The sequence below is a fragment of the Scyliorhinus torazame genome, chromosome 15, assembly GCF_047496885.1.
Source record: "Scyliorhinus torazame isolate Kashiwa2021f chromosome 15, sScyTor2.1, whole genome shotgun sequence".
In the NCBI taxonomy this organism is placed as follows: Eukaryota; Metazoa; Chordata; class Chondrichthyes; order Carcharhiniformes; family Scyliorhinidae; genus Scyliorhinus; species Scyliorhinus torazame.
In genome coordinates this window covers 102097168-102111041 of record NC_092721.1, presented here as the reverse complement: position 1 = coordinate 102111041, position 13874 = coordinate 102097168, and the positions used below count along the sequence as shown (strand labels likewise).

General features: G+C 48.3%; 1 protein-coding gene across 1 annotated transcript in view; it reads right to left on the bottom strand.

Annotated features, from left to right (window-relative positions):
• LOC140391720 (NADP-dependent malic enzyme-like) overlaps positions 1–13874 on the bottom strand; it is a 214950-nt gene that overhangs the window by 49479 nt on the left and 151597 nt on the right. Inside the window, exon 8 of the mRNA XM_072476489.1 lies at positions 13356–13465. Within this exon, the coding sequence (XP_072332590.1) occupies positions 13356–13465 (110 nt within the window). The remainder of the gene's footprint in view (positions 1–13355; positions 13466–13874) is intronic.

Sequence of the window (13874 nt, the reverse complement as noted above, 5' to 3'; positions counted from 1 at the left end):
TCTGGGGGTTACTATTGACCAGAAACTTAACTGGACACTATATGTTGTGACATGGGCAGATCAGAGGTTGGGAATTTTGTGGCTAGTAATTCACCTCCCGATTTCCAAACATTCTAGACTCATCGAGCCTCACCAAAATGACCCAACAAGTCGCAGTCCCTCCCCCCACACCACTCGCCTATCTTTTAGTGCTGGCAAGGTGTCTTCGTTCCCCACCCCCCCCCTTGCTCCCCACCCAAGGTCCTGCCCCAAAGCAACCAAAACAAAGGCCTAAACCCCATCGCCTAGGCCCATACTCCCTTGTCCCAATCCCATCATCCTTACCATGCTTCTTGTTCCCTCCAATTACCACATGGGCGGCACAGTAACACAGTTGCTTCACAGCTCTAGGGTCCCAGGTTCGATTCTAGGCTTGGGTCACTGTCTGTGTGGAGTCTGCACATTCTCCCCATGTGTGCATGGGTTTTTCCGGGTGCTCCGGTTTCCTCCCACAGTCCAAAGATGTGCAGGTTAGGTGGACTGACCATGCTAAATTGCCCTTAGTGTCTAAAAAGGTTACATGGGGTTACTGGGTTGCGGGGATAGGGTGGAGGTGTGGGCTTAGGTATGGTGCTCTTTCCAAGGGCCAGTGCAGACTAAATGGTTCAAATGGCCTCCTTCTGAAGTGTTAATTCTATGATTCTATAATCAACCCCCCTGCTCCACCATCCCCATGACCCTGGTCTCCAGAAAAAAAAACCCATCAACCTCCCAATAAAAAGGGCAAAAACATAATGCACTATATTGCAATATTTACAGCCCCCCAACCCAACTTTCACATACAAAAAAATCATCCCACCAGCCCTCCTCCATAGGACCAGAAGATAAAGGAGCTGAATTGGGCCATTCGGCCCATCGAGACTGCTCCACCATTCGATCATGGCTGATATGTTTCTCATCTCCATTCTCCTGCCTTCCTCCCAAACCCCTGATCCCCTTTATTAATCAAGAAATCCCCATTTTAATCAAGATCACCAGATTTGTGCTCGAGGTGCTGTTACCTACCGGACTACAGACCATGAACTGGAAGGTGCAATTAGGTAGAATAGTTCTTTCTTAGAACATAAGAACTAGGAGCAATTTTACCTCTCGGGCCTATTTCACCATTCAATATGACCATGGCTGATCTCATCATGGCCTCATCTCCACCGTCTTGCTCGTCCTCCGTAACCCTTCAACTCCTCCTTAAATTTACTCCCTGTCCCAGCATCCTCCACACTCTAGGGTATCGAATGCAACAACCCTTCACAACGTTTTTGGTGAAGTGGTTTCTCCTCATCTCTGTATTAAATTTTCTACCCCTGACCCTGAGACTATGACCTCTCATTCTAGAATGCCACAAGAGGAAGCACCCGCTCCACGTCTACTTTACCCATACCTTTTATCACCTGATATATTTCAATATATCTCCCCTTATTCTTCTAAACTCGAGAGAGTATAGGCCTATACTGCTCAATCTCTCTTCATAAGACAAACCCCATATCTCTGGAATCAATCTAGTGAACCTTCTCTAAACTGCCTCCAATGTCACTATATCTTTCCTCAAATAAGGGGACCAAAACTGTGCACAATACTCCAGGTGCGGCCTGACCAATATTTTGTACAGTTGCAACAACACTTCCTTACCTTTATACTCTATTCCTTTAGCTATAAATGCCAACATTCCATTCGCTCAACAAGTCTCAGTCCTTTGAAGGTCTGAGCCTGCTCCGGAACTTCAAAATAGTGATCCTTGGAATTCAGCTTGTCTCTTAGCCTTGCTGGAAACACTACCCCGAACCGCACACCCTTCTTGTACAGTACCCCCTTTGCCTTATTAAAGGCCACCCGCTGCTTCGTCAGTTCGTTATCAATGACTTGGTAGATGCCCACCGTGTGCCCGTCCCAATCGATATTCGGACTCTTCTTAGCTCATTACAGGAACCTTTCCTTCTGTGGTCGCTGTGAAATCAGAAGATCACTGCCCCTAGTGGCCTGTTCAGCCACGGCTTCTGCCGCAGACCCTGATGCGCCCTGTCCAATTCCGGAGCGAAGAACACTTCATCCCCTCCCACCAATCCAGAGAACATTTCTGAAAAACACTCGGGCCCTCCGCTCCCTCCAACAAGCTCACCACTCTGAGGCTCATGCACCTCAAGCTTATCTCCAGGTCCACAACTTAGGCCTTCAGGCCCTTATTCCTGTCCGCCATGAGCAGCATTTCAGCTTCCAATGAGGCAAGCTGATGGTCGTGCCTCGACAAGGCCTTCTCCATACCCTTCAGCGTCTCACCTTGCTCCTTCACAGCCTTGACCGTCTTGTCCAGCTATTCCGTTTCAGGCTCAACACTTCCTCGATGGTGGCTTTGAACGACTCTTTAATCTACTTCTCTTGGCACTGAAATTGACCATCCATCTGCCTGACAAACTTCTCCAACTCCTGTGCCATCACCCCAGCCAGCGTCTTTAGCGTGATGGGTGCGGCCACCTCCGCCATCTTTTGTCCCCAGATATCTTTGTCGGGCTACCAGCCGGGGGTTCTGTTCCCGTGGCCTTTTCCCTTAAGGCTTTTGACATTCCTCTGTCGCCTCTCTGTACCCACCTACTGGGTAAAATCTCCTGAAAAAAACAGGCAAAAGGGATCAAAGTACTGGGACCTTGGCAGGAGCCAACTTTTGTGCGACCTGCTTTCACATGTTCCCGAGCTTCACCGGAATGGTCCTTGGGATAAAGGATTAAGTTGGGAGGACCGGTTGCATAGGTTAGGCTTGTATTACCTTCAAATAGAAGATTAAGTGGTGAAATAATGGCCTTTAAGACCATTAAATTAAAGGATTTGATAGGGTAGATAGAAGAAAATCTCCCTGCCGCGGAGGTCCAGAACTAGGGGGCATGATGTTACAGTTAGAGTTATGCCATTGAGGGGTGAGGTCAGAAAACTCTTAATTTCACAAAGGTCAATAGAAATCTGGAACTCTCCTCCCCAAGAAGCTATGGAGTAAATGTCAACTGAAAATACCAAAACTGAGATTGAGATTTTAGTTCAGAAAGTGTATGAAGGATTATGGAACCAAAGATGAAGTTAAAGTACAGATCAAACATGATCTCTCAGAATGATAGACTGGTCTCAAGGAATGCCCATGTTCCTATGCCCTCAGCTGCATTTACTGAAGGTGGTTTAAGTAGCATCTCCCAGCAATAGGGAAGGAATATTCAGTCCTCGATACCTGGATTATTAGAGATAGTTATGGAGTAGAAGAGGCTTTGTACTCCCACTCTAGGCAGTGAAGATGTCAGACCAGTTGGATGAAAGGGGATATATATATTTTTTTTAAAAGGCCCAAAAATGTCAAAAAATAAATTTGGCATGGATCTTATATGAACACAAATGACATACTGGAATTCTAATTGTAAGCAAATTAACATTAATACAATTAGTAGGCAACTGAATATATTGGGAACAGGAAACCATAACTCTATTGAGGCGATTTTCTTTTTTTTTTTAAATATGTTTATTCAAAGTTTTTCAATAATTTATACAAAACACTCCAAAAAGGAAAGAAAACATACAGAAGAAAAATAGAAAGGGCAATACGCCAACAAACAAAGCAACTTAATCCTCTAACCCTTAAATCGTTTAACAAATTAAGAACAAAATGGGGCAAACGCCCCTTACATAAACCAAAACAAGAAACCCCCCCCCCGGGGTTGCTGCTGCTATTGACCTCCACCTAACGTTCCGCGAGAAAGTCAAGGAACGGTTGCCACTGCCTGGAGAACCCCGGCACAGACCCTCGCAAAGCAAACTTTATCTTCTCCAACCTGAGAAACCCCGCCATATCATTGATCCAAGACTCTACGCTTGGGGGCTTCCTGTCCCTCCACATTAGCAAGATCCTTCTCCTGGGCTACCAAAGAGGCAAAGGCCAGAACTCTGACCTCTTTCGGCTCCTGCACTCCCAGCCGTCTGACAACCCAAATATTGCTATCCCCCAGCTCGGTTTTCCCCGAGTATCCAAGACCTTCGACATAGCCTTTGCGAAGCCCCTCCAAAACCCCGCAAGCGCCGGACATGCCCAGAACATATGGGCGTGGTTTGCTGGGCTCCCCGAACACCTCACACACCTGTCCTCCACCCCAAAAAACGTACACATCTTCGTCCCTGTCATATGCGCCCTGTGCACCACTTTAAACTGGATCAGGCTGAGCCTGGCGCAAGACGAGGAGGAATTAACCCTGCTCAGGGCGTCAGCCCACAGGCCCTCATCGAGCTCCTCCTCCCATTTGCCCTTCAGCTCCTCCACTGAGGCTTCCTCCGCCTCCTGCAGCTCCTGGTATAATCGCCGAGACCTTACTCTCTCCAACCCACACGCCCAAAATCACCCTGTCCTGTATTCTCTGGGCAGGCAGCAGCGTGAATTCCCCTAGCTGCCTCCTCACAAACGACCTGACCTGCATATACCTGAAGGCATTTCCCGGGGGTAACCCAAATTTCTCCTCCAGCGCCCTCAGACTGGCAAAAGTACCATCAATGAATAAGTCCCCCATCCTTTTAATTCCCGCCTGATGCCAACTTAGGAATCCGCCATCCATCCTACCCGGTGCAAACCTATGGTTGTTCCGTATCGGGGACCAGACTGAGGCCCCCACCTCTTCCATGTGCCGTCTCCACTGCCCCCAGATCCTCAATGTCACAGCCACCACCGGGCTCGTGGTGTACCGCGTCGGCGGTAACGGCAACGATGCAGTCACCAGTGCCCCCAGGCTAGTACTTACACATGACGCCGCCTCTAGTCTTTTCCACACCACCCCCTCTCCCTCCATTACCCATTTCCGAATCATTGCCACATTAGCTGCCCAGTAATAGCTACACAAATTTGGCAGCTCCTCCAGCCTCTTTTCCTGACCCCTCGCATGCACCACAAAGAGCTCACTCTTCCCAACATTAAGCTTGTATCCCGAGAAGTCTCCAAACTCCCTAAGGGTCTACATGACACTGGATCCGCGATATACAAAAGCAGGTCATCCGCATATAATGAGACCCGATGCTCCTCCCCTCCCCGGACCAACCCCCTCCAGTTTCTAGACTCTCTTAGTGCCATGGCCAGCGGCTCAATTGCCAGGGCAAACAGCAGGGGGGACAGGGGGCACCCCTGTCTCGTCCCACGGTACAGTCTGAAGTACTCTGACCTCAGCCGATTTGTCGATACGCTCGCCACCGGGGCCTGGTACAACAATTTGACCCACCCTATGAACCCCTCCCCGAACCTACCCAGCACTTCCCACAGGTACTCCCACTCCACCCGATCAAAGGCCATCTCCGCGTCCATTGCCGCCACCACGTCCGCCTCCCCCCCCCCTCCGAGGGCATCATGATCACATTCAGGAGCCTCCGTATATTTGCATTCAATTGCCTGCCCTTCACAAACCCCGTCTGGTCCTCGTGTATCACTCCCGGGACACAATCCTCAATCCTAGTGGCCAGGACCTTCGCCAGCAACTTAGCATCCACATTGAGGAGCGAAATCGGCCTATATGAGCCACACTGCAGCGGGTCCTTGTCCCGCTTGAGGATAAGCGAGATCAGTGCCCGAGGCATCGTCGGGTGAAGAATCCCTTCTTCATTCGCCACGTTGAAGCATCTCATCAGCAACGGACCCAACAGTTCCACAAACTTCCTATAGAACTCGACCGGGAACCCGTCCGGACCCGGGGCCTTCCCGCCTGCATGCTCCTCCATCCCGTCGGGGCCCCCAAACCTTCGACCTGTCCCTCCTCCACCTTCGGGAACCTCAATCCGGGGGTTCTGACTTGTACAGGTTCCCGTAGAAATCCCTAAAGACCTCATTTATTTCGCTGGACTCCGCACCGTGTTTCCCCCTCTGTCCCGGATTCATCTAATTTCCCTAGCCGCCTCCTTCCTACGTAGCTGATGCGCCAGCATCCGACTCGCCTTCTCCCCATACTCGTACGCTGCCCCCTGCATCTTCCTCCACTGGGCCTCAGCTTTCCCCGTAGTCATCAAATCAAACTCCGTTTGGAGGCTCTGACGCTCCTTCAGCAGCCCCTCTTCAGGGGAATCTGCGTATCTCCTATCCACCCTCAGTATCTCCCCCTCCATCCTCCCCCTCTTTTCCCTGTGAACCCTGATTTAGATTAGCTCTCCCCTGACCACCACCTTCAGCACCTCCCAGACCACGCTCACCGGTACCTCCCCATTATCATTGGCCTCTATGTACCTTTGAATGCACCCACTGACCTCCTCATCCGCCAGCAGTCCCACATCCATGCGCCACAGCGGGCGCTGGCTCCTCTCCTCCCCCAACTCCAGCTCCACCCAGTGCGGAGCGTGGTCCGAAATCGCTATGGATGAGTACTCCGTCCCCTCCACTCTTGGGATCACCACCCTACTCACCACGAAGAAGTCTATCCGTGAATAGGCCTTGTGCACATGGGAAAAGAAGGAGAACTCTCTCGCCGCTGGCCTGGCAAACCTCCCCCATCTGATCCATAAACCCCCTCAGAACCTTGGCCGCAGCTGGACTCCTGCTCAACCTCGACCTAGATCGATCCAGTGCCGGATCCAGTACCGTATTGAAGTCCCCCCCCCCATTATCAGGTTCCCTGCCTCCAGATCCAGGATCCGGCTCAGCATGCGCTTCATAAACCCTGCATCGTCCCAATTCGGGGCATTTACATTCACCAGCACCACCCGGACCCCTTGCAGCCTACCACTCACCATCACATAACAGCCCCCTTTATCCGCCACAATACTCACCGCCTCGAAAGTCACCTGCTTGCTCATCAGGATTGTGACTCCCCTGTTCTTCGCATCCAGCCCAGAGTGAAAGACCTGCCCCACCCATCCCTTCCTCAGCCTGATCTGATCCGCCACCTTCAGGTGCATCTCCTGCAACTTAGCGACGTCTGCCTTCAGTCCCTTTAAGTGCGCAAACACCCGGGCACTCTTGACCGGCCCATACAGGCTTCTCACGTTCCACGTGATCAGCCGGATCGGGGGACTACCGGCACCCCCCCCCTTAGGCCAGCCACGTGCCCACACCTCCCGCACTCTCCAGCCCCCCAGACGGGGGCTCCCCGCACCGACTCTCCCTCTTACCTCCAGCTCCCCCTCAGTCAGTACAGCAGTAACTCAGATCGCCCCTCCCCCGGCCAGGCAATTGCTTAGCTCCCCTGCTCCCCCCATTGCACTCCCGTAAGTCAGCTAACTCCTGATGACCCCGGCCGCTCCCGCCTCTGCCGACGATCCCCCGACTGAATTCCCCCTCGAAGTCCCCGCCCCTTCCCCACTCCCCCTACAAACCAGTGCAAGCTCCCGTCCGGTACTGCCCCCCGCATCGTGCCACTCCCCCTCCCCCCCCCTTTTGCACGGGAAAAGGCCCGCGTTCACTGCCTGGGCCGGCCCCGCCCCCTGTGGCGCAGCTCCTTTCTCCTGCAGCCTCTCCCCGATCCCCAAAGGCCCAGGGCCTCCGGCCCCCATTCCCCCCTTCAAACGCGGGAACAGCCCCTCCCAAATCAATACACATACCCAGAAAACACACACATCAAATTAAATCGCCCCTTCCCACTCCCCAGCATCCCCATAACCTGCCACAAACCACTAATTCGAGTCCAGGTTTTCATCTCGGATGAAGGTCCATGCCTCGTCCGGCGTATCAAAATAGTGGTGTCGGTCCTGATGCGTGACCCACAGCTGCGCTGGCTGCAACAGTCCAAACTTCACCCCTTGCGATGGAGAACCGCCTTGGCCCGGTTGAATCCTGCCCTCTTCTTGGCCAGCTCAGCACTCCAGTCCTGGTAGATGCGGATTTCAGCGTTCTCCCACCTGCTACTCCGCTCCATCTTCGCCCACCTCAGGACACAATCCCTGTCGGTAAAACGGTGAAACCTCACCACCACAGCCCTCAGCGGCTCATTCGCCCTCGGCCTCCTTGCCAGGACTCTGTGTGCCCCATCCAGCTCCAGGGGCCTCGGGAAGGCTCCCACGCCCATCAGCGTGCCCAGCATCGTAGCCACGTACGCCCCGACATTCGACCCATCCACGCCTTCAGGGAGACCCAGATTCCGCAGATTCTTCCTCCTTGACCTGTTTTCCAGGTCATCGAACTTCTCCTGACATTTTTTGTGCAGCGCCTCGTGCGCCTCCACTTTCACAGCCAGGCCCAGGATCTCATCTTCGTTATCAGAGGCTTTCTGCTGCACCTCCTTAATCGCCATCCCCTGCGCCCTCTGGGTCTCCACCAGCCTCTCGATCGACGCCTTCATAGGGGCCAACATCTCCGCCTTCAACTCCTCAAAGCAGCTTTTCAGAAACTCCTGCTGCTCCTGGGACCACTGAGCCCACGCTGCCTGGTCTCCAACTGCCGCCATCTTACTTTTCCGCACCCGCTCTCTTCTCTTTTCCCATGCCGCTTTTTTGACCGCTCCGCTCCTGGTCCACTCCATACAGTGCTGGAGGAACCTCACTGCTGCCTTCCCACACCGGGAATCGTCGTCCAAGTGCCACTGGGGCTCCTTAAAAAGGCCCAAAAGTCCGTTCATCGCGGGAGATGCCGAACGTGCGACCTACCCAGGCATAGCCTCAACCGGAAGTCATTGAAGCGATTTTCAGCCCACGTTAGCCATCAACGAGAATGGTGACTCGGGCTAAAAATCCTGCGAGAATCGGGAAATGCGATTCTCGCCAACGAGATCGCGTTTCCCAATTTTGCACACCCCTCTCCCCAGAAAGAGAGAGAGCCCCAATGCAGATGCTTGTGGCTAGAAGAGAGAGATCTTGATGGTGGGGGTAGGGGCAATGCTTATGGGGAGGGGGGGGGGGTCCACTGTGTTCATCAGGGGAGGGGGGAGGTTTCTTTCTGTGCTGATCAAAGCTTCCTTCAATCTCTGTGGATCCAGCCTCGCCGGCACTATCAGGCCCCGCCTTCCACCATTGACAGTGTAAAACATGCCCACTGAATTATTTTCTCCCCAAATCAAAAAGCAGACTAAAAACTTGGCTGTGCAGCTGGAGAGCCACTCGCAGGAATTCAGTCAGAGCCTGACACTGCACAAAATGTGGGAAAATTCCGCCATATAGATTAGAGGAACATTCATCACTGGACTGTGGTGCATTCCTAGTCATTGCTTCAGAGGGTTATTATAAGACCATAAGACATAGGAACGGAAGTAAGGCCATTCGGCCCATCGAGTCCACTCCACCATTCAATCATGGCTAATTTCAACTCCATTTATCCGCTCTCTCTCCATAGCCCTTAATTCCTCGAGAAATCAAGAATTTATCAACTTCGATCTTAAAGACACTCAACGTCCCGGCCTCCACCGCCCTCTGTGGCAATGAATTCCACAGACCCACCACTCTCTGGCTGAAGAAATTTCTCCTCATCTCTGTTCTAAAGTGACTCCCTTTTATTCTAAGGCTGTGCCCCCGGGTCCTAGTCTCCCCTGCTAATGGAAACAACTTCCCTACATCCACCCTATCTAAGCCATTCATTATCTTGTAAGTTTCTATTAGATCTCCCCTCAACCTCCTAAACTCCAATGAATATAATCCCAGGATCCTCAGACGTTCATCGTATGTTAGGCCTACCATTCCTGGGATCATCCGTGTGAATCTCCGCTGGACCCGCTCCAGTGCCAGTATGTCCTTCCTGAGGTGTGGGGCCCATATTAGTGGATTTCTGGGCTAGTTATAGGAAGCACAATGTCAAAATTTATAGATGCCACAAAATTAGGAAGTGTGATTACTGGGAACAACTTTTGGGTTGTTGAGAAATGTTGGTTTGGGCCTCTGTGGGTGTCTGTAAATTAGTTACTGTATTTGTCTATATTAACAACTACTGAACTGCAAAGTCATTTGTTTTCCTGTGAAGTGATTGAAACCACTTCGGAGAGATGTGATAAGTGCTATGCAAATACAACTGTCTTATGTTGTTAATTCGTCCATAATTTTAGAAAGATTTGTTTTTAGGCACATTATCATTTAGTTTTTTAATGCCTTTTACTTTTCAGATAATGGCATATAATGTTCTCCAGCCTAAATTAGATGTGGCACATGGTTTCTAGCAACATAGATCTCCAATCAACTACTTGGACATGATGAAGTATAAAGCTGGAGAATCTGTCACTCATATTCTGACCAGCAAAGAGAGATTAAGGAGGTTCAGGCATCCAATTCTTTGATAAAGTGAGAAGAGGTTTAAAAAAAAGGATATAAAAAGGCAATGCTAAACCTGTACAAAAATAGGATCTAGTGATCAGTTTTTGATGTCTTACTTTAGGAAGAATGTCAAGGTAAATGGCAGGTAGAATTTGATCAAAGTAGAAAGGGTACAGAGGAGTTTTACTTGTTCTGGAGAATATTAGCGATGAAGAAAAATTGGCTGTGGTTGTTTTCTCTGGATGCCGAAAGGAGATTGAATTTAAGGGCATGGAATCTGAGGGGTCTAGATTTAATGGATCGGAAAAACTTATTTCCCTTAGCAGTGGGGTAAATAACAGGGGGGATAGATTTAAAGTAATTGGTGGAAGGATTAGGGGGAGTTGAGAATTCTTTTCACCCAGAGGATGGCTGAAGTCTGGCACTCACAGTCTGAAATAGTGATAAAGACAAAAACACTCTTTTCATTAAAAAAAATACTTGGATATGCATGAAGTGCCATAACATTCCAGGGTATGAACCAAGAGCTGGAAGTGGAATTAAGCTGGGTAGCTTTTCTTTGGCCCGCACAGACCTGATGGCCCGAATGGCTTCCCTCACTGCCATGATTGGGCATTTGTAGGCAGCACAGTAGCACAGTGGTTAGCACTGTTGCTTCACAGCTTCAGGGTCCCAGGTCGATTCCCGGCTTGGGTCACTGTCTGTGCGGAGTCTGCACGTTCTCCCCGTGTCTGCGTGGGTTTCCTCCCACAGTCCAAAGATGCGGACTGGCTATGCTAAATTGCCCTTAGTATCTAAAAAGGGTTAGTTGGGGTTCTGGGGATAGGGTGGAGGTGGCTTGGGTAGGGTGCTCTTTCCATGGGCTGGTGCAGGCTCGATGGGCTGAATGGCCTCCTTCTGCACTGTAAATTCTATGATTCTATCAATAGAGACATCGCAGAAGCAAGTCACTAAGATGCTATCTTTAGGCTTTAGTTATGACTAGAGACTAGAGAAGCTGAGGTAAAAACAGAAAGTGTTGGAAACTCTCAGTAGATCTGGCAGCATTTGTGGAGAAAGAAACAGAGATAGGGTTTCAGGTCTAGTCTGTGATCTTCCATCAGAACCCCCCACAGATGCTGCAAGACCTGTTAGTTTTCCAGCATTTTCATCAAAACAAAGAAGACGAAGGGAGACTGTTGATACACAGAGCTTTATTCGACATGGAGTGCCCGATTGCAAACAGTGGTGAATGCAAAATCCATAACAGCTTTTAAAAAAGATTGCGGATGAATATTTGAAAAATATTTGGGGAGTATTTGGGAAAAGGGACTAGTGGATGACTCTTTCAGAGCCCTTAAATGGAAAAATATCCCCTTCAGTGCTCTAAAATCTATTAATCCATATTTCCGTTGACAAATACAAAAACTAACGTGCTTCATATCTGTTGCGGCGTAACACTAAACCACAAGCCTGAACCTGATCATCTTGGTTTTTGATATTTACTGTCATTCATCTTATTTCTGGGCCTCCTTATTTTCTGGGTCTTGTGTGTTAATTATTGCAAAAGATGGCTCATTAACAATGACTTTCATTTATATAGGGGCCGGAATTCTCTGGCCATCGGGATTCTCTTTTCCTGCCCGGAACCATGGGTTTCCCGGCAGCGTGGGGTGGCTTCAATGGGAAATCCCACTAACAAGAGGCAGGAGTAGAGAATCCCGCCGCCAGCGAACAGTGCGCTGCCGGGAAACACGCGGCTGGGGGTCCGGAGAATCCCACCTGGGGTCTTTTGCAGAAAAATATCAAGTTCTGTAGGGGAACAGCACAATGGAATTAATCACATTAAGCAGTTTTGTTGAGGAGTTTTTATTTGCCAATATAAAATTCCTAGCTTACATGACATGAAACAGTAAGCAATATGACAAGTTTTATTTAGTGTGGTTTCACAATTTACAATACATCGGTTTCTGATTTGGATTTGACTGAATTTAGATGCAGTATGTTGACAGAATGGCTGCATTTGTTAAGGATTTTCTATTTTTTTTCAATTCTTGGGGGCGGTCAGAAAATGTCGATAATTAGCGGTCCTCAAACTCAATCCCTTAAAAATGTTAAACTGATTGGAATGGGCAATGGAAGTAGACATCCAACAACAAAATAAAAACATCTGCAACCAGCACATGTCCTCAGAGACAATTCAGCAACTGTTTTTGATTCACATCACACATCCGGTTTAGAACAATTTTGGCCACTTAAGCACATTACCGCAGAACCAGTTTTTCAACCATTTTATTTTAAGATCAATGAAACCTAAAATAATGAAGGTAGAATTCCTACGAATTCTGAACTGTTGCATCATAACACCAACCGACAAACCTGAAATTGATTTTCTCGCTTTTGAACATAAAATAGTTACTATTGTTCAGTTTATTTCTGGGCCACCTCATTATGCAAGGCTTGCAAATTTGATGTCAAATTCAGAACAGTGTTCTGAAACAAGCTGAACATGTCTCATGTGACTAATAACCACTTCAGGAAGGATCGTCATCTTTCCTTGATAGAAACCCCACTTAATTAATTGGTGTGTGGGCATTTCTACAGACTCATTCAGCTTTATAATGAAATTTAAAAAAATGTAACCTCATATAAGATAACTCATTTCATTTCCCTTCTCCACGAGATCATCCTTCAAAATCACTCAGCTGACACTGGGTGTAAAACAGTCAGGAATTGGCTAAAATAAAACCTCAGAAAAATCAGCAAATTGACCAATTTTCATCTCCTGAATGAAGTACCACTGACGGGAAATGTTTATTGTCTATTGTGCATCATCTCTATATGCATGCTGTGTGTATATCGGAGGTATTCCATGCTTAAATTGCTCCCTTTAAACTTATCTTCTCCTTTTAGAATAGCAACATGGAAAATTGTACTTTGGCTATGGTTCCAAATTGCCTGCAGTGAAAGGTCCAAGTTCAATTATAACAGATGGAAGTTTGGAACCAGAGTTTGGAGAGATAAACAGCACTTCCTGCGCATAATGTATTTGGCTAATGTCGATTAAATATCATGTTAAATATTCATCATGATGCAAGAATCTCAAGGGATAACTTAATTAACTGCCAACTTCTAAAATGGCAAACTTTACATTTGCTACCAGCAATTTCTCTACATACCTTGAATGTCATCATTAAAAGTGAGGTACTTATTACGGTATTTGTTAAGAAGGCGAAAAGCATTGGAGTTTGCAAAATCTTCAAACTGAATGAGACAGTTCATTCCATACCTGTAATCCAATGAAATGAATGGATAAACAGCTAAATATGGAACAGAACTAATTAAACAAATAAACTGTTCAGACAACATCCTTATCTGTAATCAGACACGAAAGATGAAAAAGATGCACGGTTTTCTTTTTGTTGTCTATTTTGAACATATGACACATTCACAGTGGCTTCTTCTGTGCTGCATGTTCTGTGATTCAATCAAATAGGGAGGAATAGATAGAGAATACTTCACTACTCATTTTTAAAAAAATGACTAATGATGCCCTTTTGACAAGTGACAATTCATTAGTGACATTTCACTAGTCATTCTACTGCTGTGTGATTGTATGTTGAGCATTGAGCTCGTCTTTTAAGTTCAGTCCTGGAACGTTATATGCTGCTTGTAACTTTCTTTTCACATATGATTAA